The 21,003-nt window shown below is 60.7% G+C and overlaps 1 protein-coding gene across 1 annotated transcript in view; it reads right to left on the bottom strand.

Annotated features, from left to right (window-relative positions):
- SPTBN5 (spectrin beta, non-erythrocytic 5) overlaps positions 1–21,003 on the bottom strand; it is a 54,431-nt gene that overhangs the window by 11,425 nt on the left and 22,003 nt on the right. The window contains 45 exon segments of the mRNA XM_060164298.1: positions 106–123; positions 474–574; positions 744–920; positions 1,141–1,330; positions 1,500–1,590; positions 1,593–1,659; positions 1,662–1,721; positions 1,909–2,136; positions 2,968–3,162; positions 3,391–3,444; positions 3,446–3,596; positions 3,714–3,916; positions 4,395–4,607; positions 4,801–4,987; positions 5,151–5,339; positions 5,341–5,366; positions 5,446–5,583; positions 6,203–6,346; positions 6,484–6,574; positions 7,709–7,881; positions 8,485–8,562; positions 8,828–9,016; positions 9,250–9,412; positions 9,650–9,710; positions 9,713–9,770; positions 9,968–10,081; positions 10,850–10,964; positions 11,049–11,164; positions 12,630–12,779; positions 13,314–13,460; positions 13,850–13,954; positions 14,169–14,318; positions 14,497–14,661; positions 15,561–15,576; positions 15,721–16,119; positions 16,313–16,419; positions 16,514–16,628; positions 17,322–17,347; positions 17,349–17,471; positions 17,726–17,856; positions 18,261–18,392; positions 18,395–18,432; positions 19,789–19,910; positions 20,100–20,330; positions 20,548–20,731. Of these exon segments, the coding sequence (XP_060020281.1) occupies positions 106–123; positions 474–574; positions 744–920; positions 1,141–1,330; positions 1,500–1,590; positions 1,593–1,659; positions 1,662–1,721; positions 1,909–2,136; positions 2,968–3,162; positions 3,391–3,444; positions 3,446–3,596; positions 3,714–3,916; positions 4,395–4,607; positions 4,801–4,987; positions 5,151–5,339; positions 5,341–5,366; positions 5,446–5,583; positions 6,203–6,346; positions 6,484–6,574; positions 7,709–7,881; positions 8,485–8,562; positions 8,828–9,016; positions 9,250–9,412; positions 9,650–9,710; positions 9,713–9,770; positions 9,968–10,081; positions 10,850–10,964; positions 11,049–11,164; positions 12,630–12,779; positions 13,314–13,460; positions 13,850–13,954; positions 14,169–14,318; positions 14,497–14,661; positions 15,561–15,576; positions 15,721–16,119; positions 16,313–16,419; positions 16,514–16,628; positions 17,322–17,347; positions 17,349–17,471; positions 17,726–17,856; positions 18,261–18,392; positions 18,395–18,432; positions 19,789–19,910; positions 20,100–20,330; positions 20,548–20,731 (5,931 nt within the window).

Here is a 21,003-nt window from a genome sequence, read left to right on the forward strand (position 1 = left end):
GCTGTGCTGTCTCGGTCAGCTGTGCTCTGGGCCACCAGCTTCCCAAGGGCTCTGCTGGAGGGAGGTCAGCCCGCTGCCACCTCTCCCAGCTTTCAGCTCCTTCACCTGTGGCTTCTGTTCCACCTTCGGGAGGGGAGCCAGGCCAGGGCTCTGGGCGGCTCCATGCCCCAGCCTCTCCTCCCCACGTGCCTCCCACCCAGAGAGCCCCCGTGTCCTCACTGTTCTTCATCTTTTCCTGCTCCAGCTCAGGAGACTTCCCTCATCCCAGTGCACACGGCGCCCTAGCCTACCTGGAGATGTGGGCAACAGGACGTGACAGCCAGCAAGGGAAAGAATAGGGCTTTCCTGAAGGGTCAGATGTGGGCTCAGCGCCTGGAGAGAGCCTGACTCTCGGGCTGAGACCAGGACCGCCCACCCCCATGGGCCCCCAGGCCCCTATCTCCCAGTGCACCCTCATTTCAACCTCCGCTCACCCCTGCCTTCCTCTGCAGTAAGCAAACTTCTCCTGGGCAGCCAGCAGCTTTTCTAACTCCTGGTGTCTGTGGAGCAGCCACTCCACATCTGACACCGAGCGCTGGGGAGAAGCGAGCCAGGGTGCGGCCCAGCCCTCGGGGGTGCAGAGAGCCATTCTCTCACCCTCTGCAACCTGGCTGGGGGCCCAGGGTGCAGGGGAGCAGCAGGATCTGCCCTTGGCTGTAGCTGCCAGACGGTGCAGCCAGCTAAGGGGCAGGGCCTCGGCTCACCCTGCAGTTGGGGTCCAGCAGGAGGTCCTCCCGGCACGCCAGCCAGGCCTCGGCCCGGTCCAGCCACTGCTGCAGCTTCTGCAGACGCCAGCTCCCCTCACAGCGCTCCCAGTGCAGGGCCCAGGCCTCCCTGAGTGCCCGCGGCCAACCGTCCAGCTCCTGCAGGCACTCTGTCATCTGCGGGGATGGGGCACTGCGGGTGAGATGCTCAGGCAGAGCCACGGGGTGGGGCAGGGCTGGAGCACCCAGCAGAGGTGTCGAGGGAAGACCGTGAGGCCTGGACCCTCCCCGTCTCTGCCCCCCTCTCTCCGCCCCCTGCTCCTGCTCAGGGTTCCGAGGCCTTGGGTAACCTGGCTGTGTGCCCAGCTCAGCCCCAGACCCATCTCTGTGCTCGTACCTCCAGGGACATGAAGCGGCCATTGTCTACCGGCTGCTGCCCTTCCTGCTGTACATCCTGGGCTTGACGGCAGTGCCCCTTGATTTGTTGCCCCAGCTCCTCCAGCAGCTCCAGGAGCCGCTCGGTCCCAGACACATCCCCAGCCAGCTCCTCTGAGGACACCAGCCCCTGCTTCTCCTGAGCCCATGCTCTGTGGGGCAGGGAGGGGAAGCTGCTGTCAGGGCCAGGAGGGCAGACTGGGGTGGGGGGCAGGGCATGAGCTGCATAGGGAGATGGGGACTATACCCCCCAAAGAGCTGGGGTGACCCCCGCCCTGCAGGGCAGAGCTGAGCCAACAGCCGGGGCAGGATGCCACCTACAGCAGTTCCCGACAGCGTCCGAGGAAGGCGTGGCCCTGGGCAGCCTCCTCCAGCTGCTGACCCCGCTCCTGGACCTTCGCATTCAGGGTGGCCAGGCCTCCTGCACCTCAGCCAGTTGCTTGGCCAGGCCCTCCTGAGCCACAGGGTGTAGCTGGCCCAGCCCAGCTGGCAGGGCTCCATCTGCACCTGGGCCCCCTCCTTTTCCATCGCTGCCAGTCTCTCCTGCAGCCAGAATCAGGCCTTACCCCCTGGCAACCTGATGCCTCTGCTCCTTTTCAGGGAGCACCCATCCACTCTTGAGAAGCCCACCTCCACAGCCCGGGCAGGCAGGGCCTCCCTTCCCACCTCTGGGGTCCCCTTACCCAGGGGAGGAGGTCAGACGGGCAGCCCACGGGGCATGGACCCTTACCTCCAGGCATCTGTGCTGTTGCTGCAGGGTCTGCACCGGTGCCGGGCGGCGGCCACAGGCATCTCTTGCCACCGGGGCCGCCCTCTCCTGCATCCAGCCCCGGAGCTCGGCTGCTACCTGCTCAAAGCCGCAGACCTCACGGGCCATGGCCAGGTTCTGAGAGAGGAAGGCGGGCCTGCTCCGGCCAGGGTCCTCTCTCCCTGGAGGTGTAACCTTCCGGGCCACTTCCTTTTAAACAAGGAGGTCCATGGGGCTTGGTGACCCGTTCATGACCACCGGGTACAGGAAATGTCCCAGATGCGGCAGCTGCTCTGTGAATGTGGGATGTTACTGATGACGGGGTGGGGCCCTGGGGGATTCTGTGAGGAGAGGCTCTTCAGTGCCCAACTCGTGAGAGGGGCAGAGGTGGGCGCTTGGAAGCAGGTGGGAATGAGTCCACAGGAGGGAGGACGTTCTTTTGGGGGCACCTGGCTGAGATGAAGAGGGTCGCCTCAGGAGGCTGCCTGGCCAGGACGCTCGGAGGAGGTATCCCTGGGCTGCAGGCTCTGTCAGGGGCTCGGGGACCTGGACTGCTTTTCTAGAAACTGCCAGCCGTGGCTGAGAGCGAAGGTCATGGAGCAACGCTGGGGATGCCCTCAGCACACATCCACTCAGAGCATTTAGATGAGAAGAGTGAATGGCTGGAGCGGTCTTGCCCAGTTAGCGGGTGTGGTGAAGGACAAGAGACCAACGGGGCCTGTGTCTAATAAACCTGAAGCCTATGTTTGGAGGGGGCTTTGGGGGGGGGGGTCAGGAGCTGGCCAGACATGCTTCCTGTTTCTCCCTGGAGGTGTGAGCTGCCAGGGGGAAACCACATCAGTGGAGAGACTCGGAGAGGGCTGGAGGTGGAAGACTGCGACTTTTGATCTGGTTGGCACTGGGAGTTGGAGGCAGCCACCCTGCTCCACACACAGACACACAGACACACAGACACGGTGGGGCTGCCTGTCCCTGGCCCAGGCAGGTTACACAGCTGTCCCAGCCCCTTGGCTGCCCCTGGCTGAGACTGAGGGCACCTACCTGTGTGCGGGTTTTCACTGCCCGGTCCAGTCTCTCCCAAATGGCCTCGATGTGACTCCGCTGCCCTTGAATCTGGGGAGAGCACCTGGGTGCTGCCCATTCCAAGGAGCCTGCCTGCTTCCGCAGGGCCTGCACATTGGCCTGTCCCAGGCTCTGGACTTCCTTTCTGAACGCATCGAACTTCTCTTCCAGCACCTGCAGGGTGCAGGGCCAGGGAGGTCACTCTGGAGGTGGCGTCCAGCAGCTCTCAAAGCTACTGAAGGGCTCGGCAGAATCTGCCACTCCTGACGTCCCTTGGCCCTGCCTCTAGGACCATGGGGATCCTCCCAGAGCCTCCCACTTCCTGTGTGGCCCCCTCCCCCTTCTCTGCCCTTGTGGGCCACTCAATCTACTCTCCTCCAGGTTCGCTCAGGAGTGACTCACCTTGATGGCCTCCAGGTCCTGCCTGTAGTCCTGGGACTCGGCAGTGGCCACCTTTGCTGGCCAGCCAGGCGTCCAGGAGCAGGGCTTCCCGCTCCAGTTGGTGGAGCTGCAGCTGCTCCCGAAGGCCTTGCCCCCTGCCCTCCGCTCTCTGCAACAGCCCCAAGTGGGTGTCCCTCACTGCGAGCATCAGGGCGAGCAACTTGGGGCTGCGGCAGGAAGGACAGTCTGCCTGGAGCCCTTCCTCTCCAGGCTGGACCGGCCTCGTGCCTCTGTAGGGAGAGCCCCTCCCTGCTCCTCCCTATTTGGGCCTGGCTCCAACGCACATTTCTGGGTTCTGCCCGCTCTTGAGGAGGGCTGCTGTCTGCTGCAGCCTCTCGATGCGTGTGCTGAACCCCTCCAGGTCTCTCCTGGTGGCCTCCAGCCACCGCAGAAAGGCCTGCGTGGCCTCGGCACTCTGGCCCATATCTTCAATGTCCCGTTCTTGAACACAGCCCCGTTCTTCCAGCCAGGATCCTGCCTCTGGGAGCTGGGGTGACATAGAGGACAGGTTTCCCTGGGCGATGCCCTCCAGGGCTCCCAACTTTGAGTTCATGGCCTCGAGATTCAGAGCAGTGAGTGGTTCTCAACGTGCCTGACGGGGATCACCTGAGAGTTTTAACAATTGGCTGTGCCTGGCTCTCACCCCGTAAGGTTCTGATTTGGTCTGGAATACAGCTGAGTGTCAGCACGTCTTAAAAGTTCCAGGTGATACTCATGTGAAGCACTGATTGAGAATCATTGGTTTAGAAAAAACAGCAAAACCAAACCAAACCAAACCCAGTGGGCTGTTTCCTGGGAAACATGCTGAAGGAAGATCTTGGGGCCAGGAGACAACTTAGTGGAGGTGACAGAAGATGCACAGAGAGCCCGGAGCCCCACCTGGGGGTTACCTTCCAGCCCTGCCTACCCTCTGGGTGTCGTCATGACCAACCCCCACCCTTTCGTGCCCCATCACACCCCCTCACCTCCATCAGGAACTGCTGGGCCTCCTGAGCCTGCTGCAGCCGCTGTCGCCTCTGCGTAGCCTCTGCCTGCAGGCGGCCCACGGCATCCTCCAGCTGCCGCGCCCGGGCAGCCACGTCGCGGGCAGCAAAGTGCCCAACCTGCACCAGCTCGCGCCCTGTGCCCACCGCCGCCTGGGTCAGAGCCTCAGGGCTGCTCATCTCAGTCTCCAGGTTCTGCAGAGTCGGAGGAAGACGGGGGATGCTCCTGGGTGCTCCTCGGGGGACCCAGAGTCACGTCTCAAGCCCGGTGGGATCCCACAGCTGCCCCCAGAGAGAACCCTGCCCCTGTGACCGCTAAAGAATCCAGGGAGAAGCTTCCAGCCCGAGGCGACTGACGATGGCCCCGCCCCTCCCGCTGGGCCGACACCTGGCACTTCTCCTGCAGGCGCTGCAGGGCGCTGGGGCTCTGGCCGCAGTCCTGAGCGGCCGTCAGGGACAGCTTCTCCCGCACCCAGGCCATCTCCTCGTCGGCCTCCTTGAAGGACTGCAGGAGGCGGCTCCGGGCCTCCAGGGCTGTCCTGCACTCCCGCAGGGGCGCCCGCTGGCTCTCGAACCTGCAGCAGTGGAGGGCGGGCCCGGGGCAGGGGGCACCCTGGTCGTCAGGATCAGGGCCACACTGTGACCTGCACACCAGCTCGCCCGCTCTGTGCCCCTCACCGTGGGCAGGGAGGGCCCCGAGGAGCCGAGCTGGGGGGCAGAGAGGAGGGACGGCTTTACCGCTGAAGCAGCCGCTGGGCCTGCTCTTCCACATCTTGGGCCAGGCAGTGGCCTTCCCGGACAAAGGCCTGTGCGTGCCCGGCCTGCCTGTCCAGCTCTTCCTGAGCCCCCAGGAGCTTGTCCAGCCCAGGCTGCTCTGGGCCCCCGATGGGGGCTCTCAGTTTGAGCTCCACGGGCTCCAGCCAGTTCCTCCACACTGTGCCGGAGACGCAGGGCCTGGGGCAGAATGTGAGGTGGGCACGAGAGGGAGAATCTAGAGCTGCACCCAGCCCGCTCCAGGGCCGCACAGCCTCACCTCACGGGCCTCCTGTAGCTTGGCTGCCTTCCTCTGGCAGTTGGCCTGTAGCTCCTCCCAGAGTTCTCTCAGCTCCTGCAGCCGCTCCTGCATGGTCTCTGAGGATGTGAGGCCATCCCACAGCAGCCTCTGCCCCTCCTACAGCCACAACATGGCACACACCTCATGGACTCAGGACTGCTGGTGTCAGGGCACTCGTGTTGGCTCCAACCACCAGCCCCACGGCTGCAGAGTCTGTGTGCTAGCTGTGTGATCTTGGGCAAGTTCCTTAACCTCTCTGAGCTCATTTTCCTTATCCATGTAATGGAGATAATAATGGGTATTTTGTTTAAATGAGATCAAACATTTCAAATACTTAGCAGGGTACTTTATATCACAGAGAGGCAGCCTGGGGTCGGGGCCTGCCCTTTGCAGGTGGAAGAGGGTAAATTTAAAAGGTGCTATACTTTGACTCCTACACGAACAGGACTGCTGGCTACATACCCTGACTCTGTCCTCTGATGTCTGTCCAAGAGAGCTGTTAAAACCATCACGCCAAAACACCATCTTTAAAATTCTTGAAAAGGCACTATTTTTGGAGGGTGCCCAGGGAAGCCACTGCGTCTTATGGCCCTTTGGTGCTTAGCACGGCATCTGTATGCAGAAAGCACTCGAAGGTCGGCCATCCACGGCTGTGATTCAGAGCCAGCTGCCAGGGCTCTGTGGGGTCACCCCCTGCTCTGGCCTGTAAGCCCATCCCTGGTCCCCAAGACCTCACCGTCTGCAGCCTTTGCTGGTGGTGTACACTCATGTCCTGCGCCTGGAGAATCTGCGGCCGCCGCAACTGTGCCTGCCTCCCGGCTGGGTCCTGCCAGCCCTCTTCCAGGACCACCAGGTTCTTCTCCCTCAGCCATGCGGCCACCTGGGCACACTGGGAGGAACAGGCCCTGCTGCCTAGGGCTCTCCTTTCCCCTAACCTCTGGGCTGCCCCGAGGAAGAGTGGCTTGTCCCCGGGGGCAGCCCCTTCTCTCACCACAACCACTCCCCATGCCGGCCAACCTCGTAGGAACCCTGCAGGAAAGGCTGCAGCTGCCCGAGCTCCTCCAGCTGGTGGCGACAGGTCCTGGCTTGCTCCAGGAGTGCCTCTTTCCTGCCGGAAGGAGGGTGTCAGGGGCCTCAGGTCTGCTCACTGGGGCCTGGAGCTGTTATGGGTGTGTGTGTGTGTGCACACGCATGCACACACACGTGCACAGGTGTGCCCTTCCAGCCCAGGACAGCCTTTCTTGTGTATCAATATACCCTGAGTCTGTCTCCTCCTGCTGGGGCTGCCAAAGGGTGTGGAGGGCAGAGGAGATGCAGAGTCTTGATGGAATGAAAACAGCCCCCTAGAGGATGCCAGAAGCTTGAGAGAGGGAGGGGGTCAAGACGGCACTGTCCTGGGGGACAGCCGGGCCTGCCAGGAACCACCTAAGGGGACTGGGGGGGGCAGGGAGTGTTGACAGAGACCAGCAAACCAACATTTTCCATCTGTCAATCAAAGACCTCGGGTACCCAGGTGGGGTCCACCTGCAGGGAAGAGGAGGGCATGGCCGCCAGGGCACCAGCCCAGGAGCCACAAACACAGTGGGCCCTGGTGGGCTCTCTGGGAAGGACGGAGACCCCCACCAATCTGGAATCCAGCTTTTGGCCAAATCTGCCTTGAGCTAAACGTCTGAGGGGCTGGACGAGGCAGCTGAACCAGATGGGCTTTTATGTGGAAAAAAGGCAGAGACTGGAGTCTCATAGCTGTGCCGGCTTCCGTTAAATGAGCATAAGACATATGCCAACCCCCCTGAGTGCCAGGCGCCACACCGGGACATCAGGGATTCCTTCCTCATCCTGACCACAACCCTAAGGGGCAGGTATCTTTATCCCCTCACTGTAGACATGAGACTCTGTGAGGAATCTGCCCCAAGTCCCGCTGTGAGAGGGCAGCGCAGAAACTCAGCGCCGTCCGGCTAACTGCTGTGCTCTGGTATTGCCATTTCATGAGGTCATCTCTCTTTTAGTTTCTTAAGCATGTGCTTCTTTTTAAAAGTCCCCTTTATCTCAGCTGAGTGACGATGTGCTGTTTGACTCCATAACAGGTTGACACGCTGCAGGGTCAGGAGCGCTGGGGCCCTGGCATCTGAACTCAGCCCCTGGAAAAGCCTGGTGAGCCCAGGCTAAGGGATACAAGGGCAAGGGAAGAGCCTGATGCCTGTGCCAGCCCACCCACGGCTCCCGCAGCCAGAGCCAGAGGTACCTCAGGAGCATGGCCCGGCACCGGCCCAGGGCACCCTGGGCCTCGGGCTGTCCACCCTGCTGCAGGCTGCGGGTGGAGGCTTCCAGCGCGCTGATCTTCTCCGCCTGTGCCTCCAGGTCTCGCTCATGCATCTTCTGCTTCCACAGCACTGTTTCCATGTCAAGCAAGGAGTCCTGGGAAGCGATACTGTCTACAGGGATGCCCCCTCCCAGTCCCAAGCTATCTACTTTCCTACCAGACACATCCCCCCAATCGCTCAAGGCTGTATCTGGCTTTAGGGCAGCGATTCTCAACCAGGAAAGGCATGGGGGATAAGGGTCAAGTGTTAGAATTTCCAGGGCAGGTGGAGCTCCTCCACATAACAGGGACACCCTCTCCTCTGCACTCCCACTGAGGCTACGTCAGCACAGGAAACGGCCCCTGATCATCCTCTGAGGACCCCCATGAGTCAGGCTTGCCTGCCACAGGGGTTGGGACAGTTGCGGGAAACGCAAACCTCTGGGTGTAAGGAAGTGAGGGGGGCAGAGGAGAGAAGGGTGTTGGGAAAAGGAGGCAAGAATGCGTCAGGGGCCACAGGCTCACCCTCTGAGCTCCCACAGAGGGCCCAGCCCCAGATGCATAAGAACTGCCAGCGATGGACGGGTAAGCCACCGCTCAGTGACCGACGTGCTTGAGGGTCGGAGATGCCCTTGGCCTGGGGAGCTCTGGCAGCACTGGCTGGTTTGATCTCTAATGCTGCCCTGGCAAACGCTCCCTCACTCCTGCTGGGCACCTACCCCGAGACGCTCACTGGCTGGGCAGGCTCCCAGGCTGCAGAGCCAACTTTCCACCTGCTCCACAGAGCTCAGAGCCAGCTGTTGAGAAAGGAAAAGGCAAGAGGAAGTGAGCAGAGGGTCCAGTCACTGCAGGTGGAGTGACCCTGTTGGTGGCCCAGTGGGAAACCAGGGACCTGGGGCCCGGCTCAGCAGAAGGAGTCCACAGCAGGCAAGATTTGCCGTGGGTGAGCTGAGTGGTAGGCGGTGGGTGGTGGCGGGGAAAGCCCCTGGCACGGCAGCCTCTCTGGCTTTGGCTCTGACGAGGTACAGGTCCCAGGGGTGGGGGCAGGATGGAGGCTGCTACCTGTAGCTCCAAGGCCTGATGCAGCTGGACCTGGTGCTCCTGCCAGGCCCCTTCCAGGCTGTTCAGCTCCTGGTCTAAACCAGCTGGGGCCTGGCGGATGTTGGGGGTGGATGGGTGCCCGGCGGCAAGCAGTCATTGCCCAGTGCTTTGGGCCAGGCTGATGCTGTCTGTTCAGGCATCCAGCTCGGCCTGTAAGAGGACTGGGCTCAGATCCCAGAGGCTGAGGCTTCCTGAGTGGGAGGGAAGAGGCCCAGTGGGAGGGCAGAGTGGTGGGGAAGACCACTGAGGGGATTAGAGGGAAGAGGAGAAAGGCAGAGGCAGCCGATGCAGAAAGAACCCAAGAGAAAAGTGGGATCACAGTAAGGGGGAGGCCAGCGAGGAGGCGAGATCCCAGGAAGGGCCTCAGGGTCTGGGCCGCTCACCTTGCGATCCTGGCGTTCCTCCAACATGCTCTGGACATCCACGAGGCTGCTGGGGGTGCTCTGGGCGTCCATCTCAGCTCGCAGCCTCTGGGCCCAGATCAGCAGTTCCTGCAGCGTTGCCTGCCGCTTCTGAGCTTGGTGCAAGGCATCCAGCGACTCCTTCGTGCCACAGGGTTCATCAGCTAGTCCTAGGGCCTCTGAGCCCCCTTCCCCCGCCAGTGCCTTCTGTCCCTGAATCCCCTCAGCCAAAGAAGGGCCCACGGGCTGGGAATTAACAGGGTGGCGATACAGATGGTTGTTAGAAGGATGGAGAAAGACTCTTAGGGAAGGGTGGGGATTGAGACGCTGCAGGGGATGGCTCAGCGAGAGCAGTGAGGGAAAGAGGCCTGGGGGTTTGTACCGCTTCTGGGCCCCACTCCGGAGCTGCCACCAGCTGCCCATCATTGCCTGCTGCTTGCGGCAAGGGTGTGGGCGGCCTCAGGGCTTCTCTGGCAGAAGCGGCCTACCTCATGCTCTACAGGCTGTGAGGGAAGCCAGGGTCAGCGGCTGGGGCAGGGAGGCAGGTGGTGCTCAGGGGAGCCCAGCCTGTGGTTGTACAGCTCAGTGGACCTGGCTGGCCCTCGGTCCCAAGCACGTCCCCGCCCCGCCGCGTGCCTGCCCAGGGTCCCACGGAGGAGGTGCCCTGGGCCTGGGGCCACCTCCACACCCAGCTGCACACCTCCACCTGGGCCTGGACGAGGCCTATTTCCTGCTCCAACTCCTTGTGTTTCCGCCTCAGCCTCTGCATGCTCTCCAGATCTTTCCCACAGTCCAGGGCCTGGACCAGGGTGGCCTGGGGAGGAAGGGGGCGTTATTATCAGCCTTTTCTCCAGCTCCTCCCTCACTGCAGAGGGGTCGCTGGCCACAGGGTTTCTGTGTGGGAAGCAAGCACCCAGCCTGATTCCCTTCCCAGGGCCCTCCGCGGGCTGGAGCAGGCCGCTGGCCCTGACCACAGGTCTCTTCCTTCTGTGGGGGAGGAAGGCTCCCAGGAGAGACTTGGGGCTGGAGTTTCGCTGGCGGTAGGAACCTTCACGGGTGTGCTGCTTCCACATGCATGGTCTCACTTGACCCTCGCTCCTTTGCAGGGAACTGAGATGGGCTGGCCTGGGTGAGGCAGGAACCAGAGGGCCAGTCAGAACAGAGCCCTCTGCATGCTCAGAACAGGGCGCCACGTGCTTCACAGGGGGCTTCTCAGGCCACGTACAACTTCCCACCTCTGCCAGCGTCTAGGCCAGGTTTCTCTGTGGCTGCTGACACGATCCCGGGGCAAACCTACTGCGGGTTCTGGCCTTGCTCGGGGACAACAGAGGAAACGGTGGGGAGCGGGATGCTCTGGCCTCTGGCCTCACAGTGCTTCTGGGAGAGAAAGGCGGCAGGTGGGCCAGCCTCCTAGAAGCAAATGGGGGCTTCTAGGTCCGCAGTTGACCCCAAGAACGGCTGGCAGACCCTCGGATGGCCCCCTGATGGGACCTGCCTACAGGTACCCAGCTGAAGAGGAGAGGCGGGTGAGGGGGGGGGGACGCACTGGCTCCCTGGCTGCATCAGCAGTTCCACTGCTTACCTTCTCCCCGATCTGCTGAGTGAGGTCATCCAGCTTTGGGGACAACGTGTGTATCTCCAGGGCCCCTTCAAGCTGCCGCTGGCAGCAGAGCAGGTTGCCATGGAAACTGTTCCACCTGACGGAGAGGGTGTAAGGCTGAGTCTGAGGTGACCCTCCAGCTCCCTCTCCCAGCCCCACTGCTTCCGGCTCTGGGACTGGCCTGTTGTTGAGCTGCTGTCACCGTTGGCAGGTGGTGTTGAGTTGCTCAGGGTCCTGGTTCTTGGACTGCAGGGACAAGTCACTGACGCTCCTGATGTGGGCATCATCCGCCGTGTCCTGTGGAGGTGCAGGGGGAGGGCATCTGTGGCACCTGCTCCGAGCCCCTTCTTTGCACCTGCACCAACACTTGGAGAGTGTGCTCGGGCCTGAGAGCTCGAGGGACCGCACGTTTGCGGAGTGGAGGCAGCTGCTTCCTCTGCCGTGGCCATCCCATGCCATGCCAGGTGCCCTGAGCAAGATGCACCTGGGGTCTGTAGCCCAGGGTCATCTCTAAGACTAGGAAATCTGCTCCCCAGGTCGGGACCAGGCAGGAGCGGGAGGGCAGGCACGCACTGATGAGCAGAAGCTTTTAAAGTTAAAATGCAGCTTCTCAGGATAAGAAAAGCAAAGTAAGGGGTTGAATGAAATGGTGAGTGCCAGCCTCCTTAGGTTTGGGTGTCCCTGTCCCTGGGAGTCACTGGGCTGAGGCTGCCACAGCTTAGACACTGGGTGGGGTTCACGGCTACACGGGGCTGGGGTCCTTGACGGTGGATGGACTGCAGGCGTCCTGCCCCAGTAAAAGTGCCTTGCACTGGTCTACATTTCCAAAGCGCTTCCCAATAGGTGTCTCACAGGTGCGCAGGGAAGGGGTTTTCTCTCTTTTATAGAAGCTGGAGCAGAGCTCAGAGACTAACCTGGTGAATTTATGGCAGAGCCAGGGCTCAAACCCAACTCCTCAGGTCTATCTAACTAACACTCTTTCTCCCACAGCATCTGGCACAGTGGCTGTGAAATTCCACCATTAGTAAAGGCCATCTTAGATTGGAGCACTGCAGCCTTCTAAACAGTCATATACTTACTTCAGGGGGTGCAGTTAGCATGTCTGGGCTCTTAATACATGATTGTGAATGCACTTGGCCAATGTCTTTCCTCTATACCGCATAAGGGAAACTGATTTTGGTGTGTGTATGAGTAGCGGCTGGGGAGGAGATGCTGAATGAGAGTTCTGAGCAACTGCAGTTTATTGATCATCTACTACACCCAGGCACACATGCATTCTTGTTCTTTTAAATTTTGAAATAATCATAGATGCACAGGAAATTGCACAAGTGTATAATGAAGGGACTTCCCAGCTTCCCCTGATGGTAACCTTCCCCCAGCTTCCCCTGATGGTAACATCTTCCCCCAGCTTCCCCTGATGGTAACATCTTACATACCTCTAGTGCCATATGAAAACCAGGACACTGACTTTGGTGTAACTGTTAACTAGACCACAGACTTTATTCAGAGTTCAGCAGCTTTTACATGCATGCACCTGTGTGTGTGTGGGAAGGTATAGCTTTAGGCAGTTTTATCACATGTATAGATTCCTGTAACCGCCACCATACGTATATGCTCTCTTACCTATGAGGTAAGCGGTATCCCCATTTCAAAGATGAAGAAACTAAGGTGAGGGAGGCTCCCCCTGCCTCAGACCTTTCCCCTTGGCCATCCTGGTGTCCTCACTTTGGGGCAGGGTGTGGGCTGAGGGCCTGGCTGTTACCTTGGCAACAGAGGTCATGATCTCCTCATGGGCCTGGACCTCAGCCTCGAAGGTCTGGTGTTTCGGCACGTGCCTCAACTTATCTTTCAGGTCCCCAGGAGGGACTGGTTCTTTCAGCTGCTGGAGTCACTCCTGGATCCAGTCCTCGGCCTGGTGGGGTGGGGGGGACACGAATCTCATGATGCTGATGCTGCCTCGGTCCACAGAAACGTCCCACACGCCTGAGCTCAGCTGTGCCCAGGTAGCTGGCTTCTGGCCCAAGGGTGGGGCTGGGCAGTGCCTGGTAAATAAGATCCAATGGTCTGAGCCCAGGAAGACAGCCCCAGGCCCAGATGGCCCCTCAGCCACACAAAGGGGCTGGCCAGGGAGCTTGGGTGGGACCTCATTTTGGAGGTGAGGCTCGCCTGCCCCGGAGCCCTGGACTTCTCTGCTCCCTCCCAATGCCTCTCTTTGCCCTGGCTCTGTGAGAGCTTAGGAAGCAGCGGGGTCTCCACGTACAGGGTCTTCAAATCAAATGTCTGGGCTCCAGCATGGCCTCTGGGAAAGCCATTTAACCTTCCAAACTTTAGTATCCTCATCACAGGGCTGTGGTGAGGCCTGAATGAGCCCGTGAAGGTGGACGTCATCTGTAAACTGGGAAATGTGGCCCAAGTGGAAGGTACTGGGCTGGAGAGGCCCTCTGACCTGGAAGGCGGCCCTGATGAGGGCCGTCATCAGCAGGGAGGCGTGCAGGGTGTGTCCCCGGCTCTCCGCCAGCTCCTCCACCCGAGCCCGGCGCTCTAGCAAGCTGCAGAGCAGGTCCTGCGCCCTGGGGCCCCCGAGCATCTTCATCTGCTCACACAGAGCCGCCTCCAGTGGGCGGGGTGGGGCTGGGGGGAACTCAGCTCTCGGCTCCTCATTCGGGGGAGCCCCGCCTTCAGCCCTGCATGGCCCAAGGCTGGCCGGTCCTCCCAGCAAGCCAGAACCAGCCCCCAGCTCTCCCCCCACGGCCCCCGCTCCGCTGCCCTGTGACTACCTGATCTGGAGCCATGTGGCCCCTGTGTCTCTGCAGTGTGGCCCACCCCATCCCAGGCCCTCCTGAGCCACACGTCCTACTCTGCTCAGTCAGCCCCAGCCAGGCACCCCTAGCCCCCCAGGCCACCCCTGAACATCAGCATTGCTTGTGGGTACACACCGAGCACCCCACCTTGACCACGCCCAGGATCCCCCAAACCCATTACCTTCTCGTCCTGGGCAGTCAGCACCTTCTGGAATGTCTCATGCTTGCGAATCAACTGCTCCACCTGTTCCACGGAGCTCCCCAGGGCACTGGTTCTCCGGAAGACCTGGCTCAGCCCACGGAAAAGTCAAAGGGGCCGTCAGGGACTGTCCAGCCAGCCCCCCACCCCCATTTGCAGCCGTCTGGGTCGAGGCAGTGCACAGCCTCTGGGCTCCACATCGGGGAAAGGGCCAGAGCCCCAGGAAGCAAGAGAGCAGGTCGGGGAGAGGGCAGAGGGGAGAAGAGGGTGTGCTAGGAGGCTATGGGGTGAGGGCACCTGCCTCCCGGGCTGTGAGGGTCTCGTCCAGGCGGCCACGCTTTCTGAGGAAGAGCTGCTCCCGGTGCATGGCCTGCAGCCTCTCCTGTTTCTGCTCCCAGGACTGGAACACCTGCTGCTGCTTGTCCTGCAGGACTTGCAGCCCTTCCTGGACCTGGGCATGAGCGTGTGGAGAGCCTGCACTTGGGAGAGCCGCATGGACCAGATGGAAGCGGGTCCCAAGGGCAGCCTCTGAGGAGAGGCCGGCATGGCGCAGTGGGGTAGGGGTACAGTGATCAGGCACAGGCTCAGGAGGGGTAGGCTGGGGGGGGCACCAGGAAAGGGGGGCCCACCTCCGTGATGGATGTCCCTGCAGCCAAAAGTGCCTGCTGGCCCCCCGGGGCAGCCTGCTGGTGCAGCTCCTCCTGGGCCTCCAGCACTGCCCGAAGCTATTGGTGGGCGCTGAGCTTCAGCAGGCCACTGCCGGGATCCTGGGAGATCTCCTCCACCTGCAGCTGCTGTCACACACAGGCGCCCAGGAGATGCAGTCCCACACCTGGATCCCAGGGAGATGGAGGGAGGGAGCTGGGTGAGGGCTGGGCTGGGCGGCAGAGAACCAGCCTGAGGCACGAGCGCAGCCTGCCTGGATCCACTCACACTGAAGCGGCCCCGAGCTGTCACAGCTCAGAGCCCAGGTGAGGTTCACCTCGTTGCTCCGCTGTTGTCCAACCCAATCCCCCCAGGGCTACTAAACTTCCACAGGCGCCAGACCAGCCTCCTCCTTGCCCTGCCCGTGACTTCTCTCCACCCTAGGCTTCCCCTTGCCCTTCTTGCTTAGAAGTTCTTCTCCTTCCTTCCATCCCTTCCAAGCTCACGTGTTCATCAAGGGCCAAGGCCTTCTTTGCTTTGTGAAGCCTTCCCTGCCCCCCCGCCCCCCTGCCATCTCACTGCGTGCCTTGTCCTCTGAATCTCTAGTTTAATACTTACAAACGCTCTTCTGTTGATTTGTGTACAAACACATGTTAAAGCTGGAGCGGCCTTGGATTCATGTCCCTACACCTCATTGCACAGATGAAGAAGGGTAAATTGCACATCATGTGTGAGGGAGTTTTGTAACCTCCAGACGCTCACACACAGGGGGTAACAAGCTAGGGGTAAGTGCCTTGCTCGAGCCCACACTGCTAGAAAGTGGCAGAGTTGGGTCTCTAAACTCAAGCCTTTTTGCTGTGTCATAGTTTGGGTCTCCCTGTCTATCAGGCACCGGGATAAGGGGACTCCTAGGACACCCATAGCCAGGGCCCACTGTCCCAATCTGACTCTCTGGGGTATTAGGCTCATCCCCCCCAGCTAGATAGGCTCCCTGACGGCAGTGATTCCATCTTTCACAGGCTCTATATCACCTTCTCTCCCCACTCACAGCTCCTAGCAGAGAGCTAAACACAGATGTTGAAAAGATGCCGGCTGATCCAGAGGTCACCGTCTAGGACATGCAGATCTCCAGTTCTGGGCTTTCCTGGGCTCTTTCTCCTCCTGAGCTCTGGCTGGGACCCCTGCCTCCTAACTGCACTGTCACTCACCTGGGCTGGTGTTGACCCAAACCTGAGGAGTCACCGCTGCATCCCCCACGCTCAGCCCTCTGCCTGGCCAGACGGACACCTGCACGTGCCCAGTGCTCTTCCTCCTCGTGTCCCCACTCGTCTTCCCTCCAGGGTTGGAGGGTCTCATTAGTGCATGCACACTCACGGTACAACACACACACGCACACAGAGCCCGGGGAGGGAGGAGCCCTCACCGCTGCATGGAAGCGGGCCAGGAGCCATGCCCGCTCCAGCTGGGCCCGGCGTTGCTCCACGTGCAGCTTCAGGGCCTCCCGAGCCTGCACCAGGGCCCGCTGCCTCTGCTGCACCGCTTGGGCCTGAGGCCCGGGCCCCAGCTTCTGCACTGTTCCTCCAGTCTCCAGCAGCTCCTGCAGTTGGGGGCAGGATGGTGATAGGGAGAAAAGGGTCACGTCCTCCTAGAGGCTGAAGGACCTGCCTATCCCACGGCTCCCTCCTGGGGTCCTGCCCTCCATGCACAATGGGCCTGACTGGTGGCCCGAGAGCGGGGAAAAGCTAGAGAGAAGATGGGCAGGCCTGTGGGGGAGAGGCAGCCAGACCTGGGCTCACCTGCCGCTCAGTGCCCACGAGTTCACACTCCAGCCCCTCGTGTCTCCTCAGCTGGGCCCCCAGCCCACACAGGTCCCAGGCCACACCACATGGGGAGGCTGTGGATTTCTCCTAAGGAAAGGAGATGGCCAAGGGGATCAGGACTGGAGGGTGGGGCGCTGATCCACTTCTAGAAAAAAGCCCCTTCCTCCTCCTGGGCTCACACCTGGACCTGGGTGAGGGCTTCCAACAGATCTCTGTGAACTTTGAGGGTGATCTCAGCGTCTCGGAGCAGGCAGCCGTGGGCCTGGGTCAGCGCCCACAGCTCCAACCAGGCAGCCCTGCGCACAGGCATGCGGGAGACGGGCAGATCAGCTATTCACCTAGCACCTCGTTCCGCCCCCCTTTGCTAGGCTGGTCAGCTCTCCTGCTCTCTGGGCTGCATCCAGGACTGGCCCAAATCTCCCCTTCTTAACCCCCTCTCCTGTCTGGCCCTGGAGCCTCTCTCTCTAGCTTTGCTTTGAATTCAGTCTTTTGCTGTTGTCACGCTCAGCACTTAACTGATTCCTGTGCTCTTTGATGCTCCTTACATCTTGTGCCTTCGAGTCTCAATAAGTCAATCAGATTCTGATCGTTCCTCTCCATTCCTCATTTACTCAGTAAACTCTCCCTGAGCTCCTAAGGCTGGGTCAGGCTCCGCGCTAGGGGTTATGAACGAGGATGACCTTCCCTCAAAGCTCACAGGTTGCGGGAGGATCCAAACCCGCCAGTGGGCAGCTAGGCAGTGTTCCCACAGCCCCTCCTCCAAGTCCCGGGAACCAGAGGTTTGGAAAAGCGTTCCTGGGGGTCTGGGCAGGACTCTCTGACCTGCACCCGTGGCGGGCTCGGCTTCCCTGGAAGCATCCCCCTTTCCCGACACCTCAGGTGCAGACAGAGCCAGCGTGGCCCCGGGACCACATGCCCTCTAACAATCCAGGACCTGCCTGCCCAGCACCCTCCCCCAAACCCATGCCCTGGGTCCGCTGGGCACTCACTGCAGATCCTGCTGCATCTGACGGGCCTTGAGGGGCAGCGCTGTGCCCACATTCTAGCAGGCTCTCTGCCAGCTGCTGGCGGGTTGCCACCTGTTGACCCCCCCCCATCTCTACTTGGTGCTGAAACTTTGCAAACTTGGTGCAGAAGCGCTGAGGGGAGAGGGGAGTAGGTGACAGAGTGGCCCCTAGCTGGCAAGACAGCAAGCAGCCTGGGGAGTGAGGCACCTCAGTGACATCTGGACCGTGGGGGGTTGGATGGCCGCAGGGCCTGCCCACTCTACCCAGAGGGCCTGTCCTCAGCCAGGGCTCATGACCCAGGGCCCCCTTCTCCACACAGCCCGGCCAGCCCCCTGCCCGCAGCGTAATGCCTTGGGGCTTCCTCCCTACCCCTGGCCTCTTCTCACCAGAACGTCCTCCTCCCCAAGGCTCTCTCCTCCCCTGACTGCCTGCTTCTGGCTAGCCAGCCAGCCCTGCAGGTCCTCGGCCTCCCTCATGAACTCGTGCATCTTCAGGGTCCCCTCCAGCTCCCGGTCCCCGTGGGGATAGCCTGTGGTTCCCCAGAAGTTAGCTGCCCACCCCCCTGGGGACAGCTGGCCCAGCCAAAACAGGTGACCTGAAGGAGGAGGTTATTCATGGTCTCTGCCCAAGCCTGAGGCTCTGGATTCAGGGAGGAGTAAACATAAGAAGGCCAGGAGAGGGCAGGTGAGGGTGTGGATGTGGGGAAGAGATGGGGAGCTAGGAGCTGGGGGTCCAAGTTCCTGCCCACTGGGCCCTCACTGAGGAATTTACAGAAAGAGGGGAGCAACACACAGCAAGGAACCATCTGCCATCTCTGTGGGCCTGGGGTCACGGGCTCCTTCCAACTCGGGGTTATGGTATGGACACAGCCAACCGTGGCTAGACCCCCTAAACCTGGGGAGGGGTATAGCGCCCCTCACCGTGTGGCTGCCAACTCCTGCAGTGCCCGCAGCCCCTCCCGGAGCCTCTCCTGCACCACGCCCAGCTGCATAGGGGCCTCGGGGCCAGTGAGGGTTTGGGCTCTCTGGTCAAGCTCCTCCATGGAGCTCCAAGAAGAGCCAGTTCCTGTTGCAGGGCCCGTCAGCACGCAAAGCTCAGATTGGGTGACTCACTCATCTATTCTCTACCCACCCTCCTGTCCATTCACCCACTGATCGCACACCCATCCTCCTCCTCCTCCACTCATCCACCCACCCCAACCCATCCGCTCACTCACGCACCCATCATCCACCTACCCAACAGTGATGGGGTTCCTTACTGTTCCATGAAAGCGAAGACACAGTCTGTGCCCACAGAGGGCTCACTATTTAGCAGGGAAGGGTGAATGATGGGTCATCTGGGCCAAGGAAGAGAGGCCACAGGGGGCATGGTACTGGCCCCAGCATTGCAGTATAAAAAATGGATGGAGGGGCTTCCCTGGTGGCGCAGTGGTTGAGAATCTGCCTGCTAATGCAGGGGACGCGGGTTCGAGCCCTGGTGTGGGAGGATCCCACATGCCGCGGAGCATCTAGGCCCATGAGCCATGGCTACCGAGCCTGCGCGTCTGGAGCCTGTGCTCCTCAACAAGAGAGGCCGCGATAGTGAGAGGCCCGCGCACCGCGATGAAGAGTGGCCCCCGCTTGCCACAACTAGAGAAAGCCCTCGCACAGAAACGAAGACCCAACACAGCAAAAATAAATTAATTAATTAATAAAAACCTATCCATTGGAGGAATACAAAACAATTTAAAAAAAAATGGATGGAGTTAAGCAAGCTGCCCAGAATGCCTGGGACGCTGAAGCTCCATGAGGCCATGGCTACAGGCCGCCCCTTAGGAATGGCTCCCTGGAAGTCCTCAGCCAGGACCCTGAAACACTGACCACTAGGGCTATGTAGACAGCAGGAAACTTCAGTGACGAGAGGAACCAGGATTGCTGTGGGGCTCAGGGCTTGAGGTTCTGAGAGACAGATAGCAGGAAGGAGGAGGGGGCTCCAGGCCTCCCTCGCTTTAATAGGGATGCTTATGAGATAGGTTTCAGGCACGGTGTTTGGTTAACTCAAAGCATGGTATTCAACATGTGGGAGGAAGAAGGCTGTGGAAGACGTGGGGAGGGCTGGAACAGGTGACCCCCCCAAGAGAGGAGAAAAGTGCCAGGGGGAGGAGAAGAAGCAAGAAGAGACGGCAGAGAAATCCTGAGGCCACAGGAGTGTGGACCACTACAGAGATTAAAGAAGGGGGATGGGCTCTTCGAAGGGGTAGTGCCTGAAGAAGGGGTGGGGAACTGGGGGTGAGCAGGGGGCCCTGCAGGATTTGGGTGGGGGTGGGGAAGGGGCTGGACAGTCTTCAGGAAGAAAGAGCAGGGCTCTGTGCCTCCGAGAAGCAGGATGTGCACTTTGGGCGTGTGACAGACCCCTTCCTCATGGTCCATCATCACCCCAGTCCAGACCATGTAGGGGACACTCAGGACACCTTACCTAGTGCTTCTTGATGAGCCTGACCGTGGCTGTCTTGTCCCCACCACAGTCCTGACTGCTCACCAGAGGCCACTTCTCCTCCACCCAGTCCTCCAGCTCTGATATGTCCAGGAAATACTATCAAGAATGGTGCCAACTCACCTTGACGATCTCAGATGCGACCCTCCATCACCCCTTGGGGACATCATGCCACTGCTCTCCAGCAGGCAGCAAAAAGAGGCTTCTTTGCCCATGGGGACCCAGCAGCTCCGGGCCCAGAGTTCTCACCACTGACCCAGCTCCCTGAGAGTTCCAGGTCCCGCCCACAGACCTCACTTGCACAGGCTGCCCGACTTTGGCTACTTCCCCTGACCCCATGCCCTCTGTGTCCTAACGCGCCTCACAGGCCTGCTCCAGCTCCGCCCAGCTGCCTTCCAGCTTTTGGCACTGCTCCACGATGTGCTGGGCCTGGGGGCACCCTGAGGCTGCAAGGCTGCGGCCGGAACCCAGCACCCTTCGCACCTGTCCCTGGTGGGCTTTCACCTCTGCGCGGAGCTCCTGCCACAGAACAGCATGAGGGGCTGTCGAATCTGGGCTTCCCTTAGCCATGGGGTGCCTAGAACAGAGCCGTGGATGTGGCTCCAGGGTTCAGTCATGGCAAAACTTGCTGGCAGAGAAAGGCTGGGGGCAATTAGACACCGCTGAGTAGCGGTGGAGGGCATCTAGGGTCTGGGAATGGGACATCAGGGATCCTGGGAGAAAATGAGGACCATACCTCGTGCTTGCGGAGAAGACTGTGGGCGACATTCAAGTATTTCTCGGAGCCAGCGCTGGGTGCAGGCATGTGTTCTGCCACCCAAGTGAGCTCCATGTCGCTCAGGTGGTGGAAGTGGTACAGCTCAACGGAGGCCTGCAGCTGCAGTCGCCGGGCGGCCAGACATCCCTGAAGGGACTCGAACCTGGGTGGAGGGAGCAGATGGGGGATGCTGGGGACAGGTGAGGGGTAACGCTCAGTCCTTTTCTTGGCCCAGCCAGGGACCTATGAAGAAAGAGATTGGGGCTGGGGAAGCCTCATCTGATGATGGGGAGGCAGCTAGAGAGGGCCCAGACCCCAGCTGAGACAGGCTGGGACCTGGGACCCTTCGCTGCAGTGTTGGCACCTGGACAAACGTCTCCTTGCGCAACGGAATACAAAGAAACTATAAGGGACTAAAAATAACTGTGTACGTTT

This window comes from Lagenorhynchus albirostris, chromosome 1 (genome assembly GCF_949774975.1).
Source record: "Lagenorhynchus albirostris chromosome 1, mLagAlb1.1, whole genome shotgun sequence".
NCBI lineage: Eukaryota > Metazoa > Chordata > Mammalia > Artiodactyla > Delphinidae > Lagenorhynchus > Lagenorhynchus albirostris.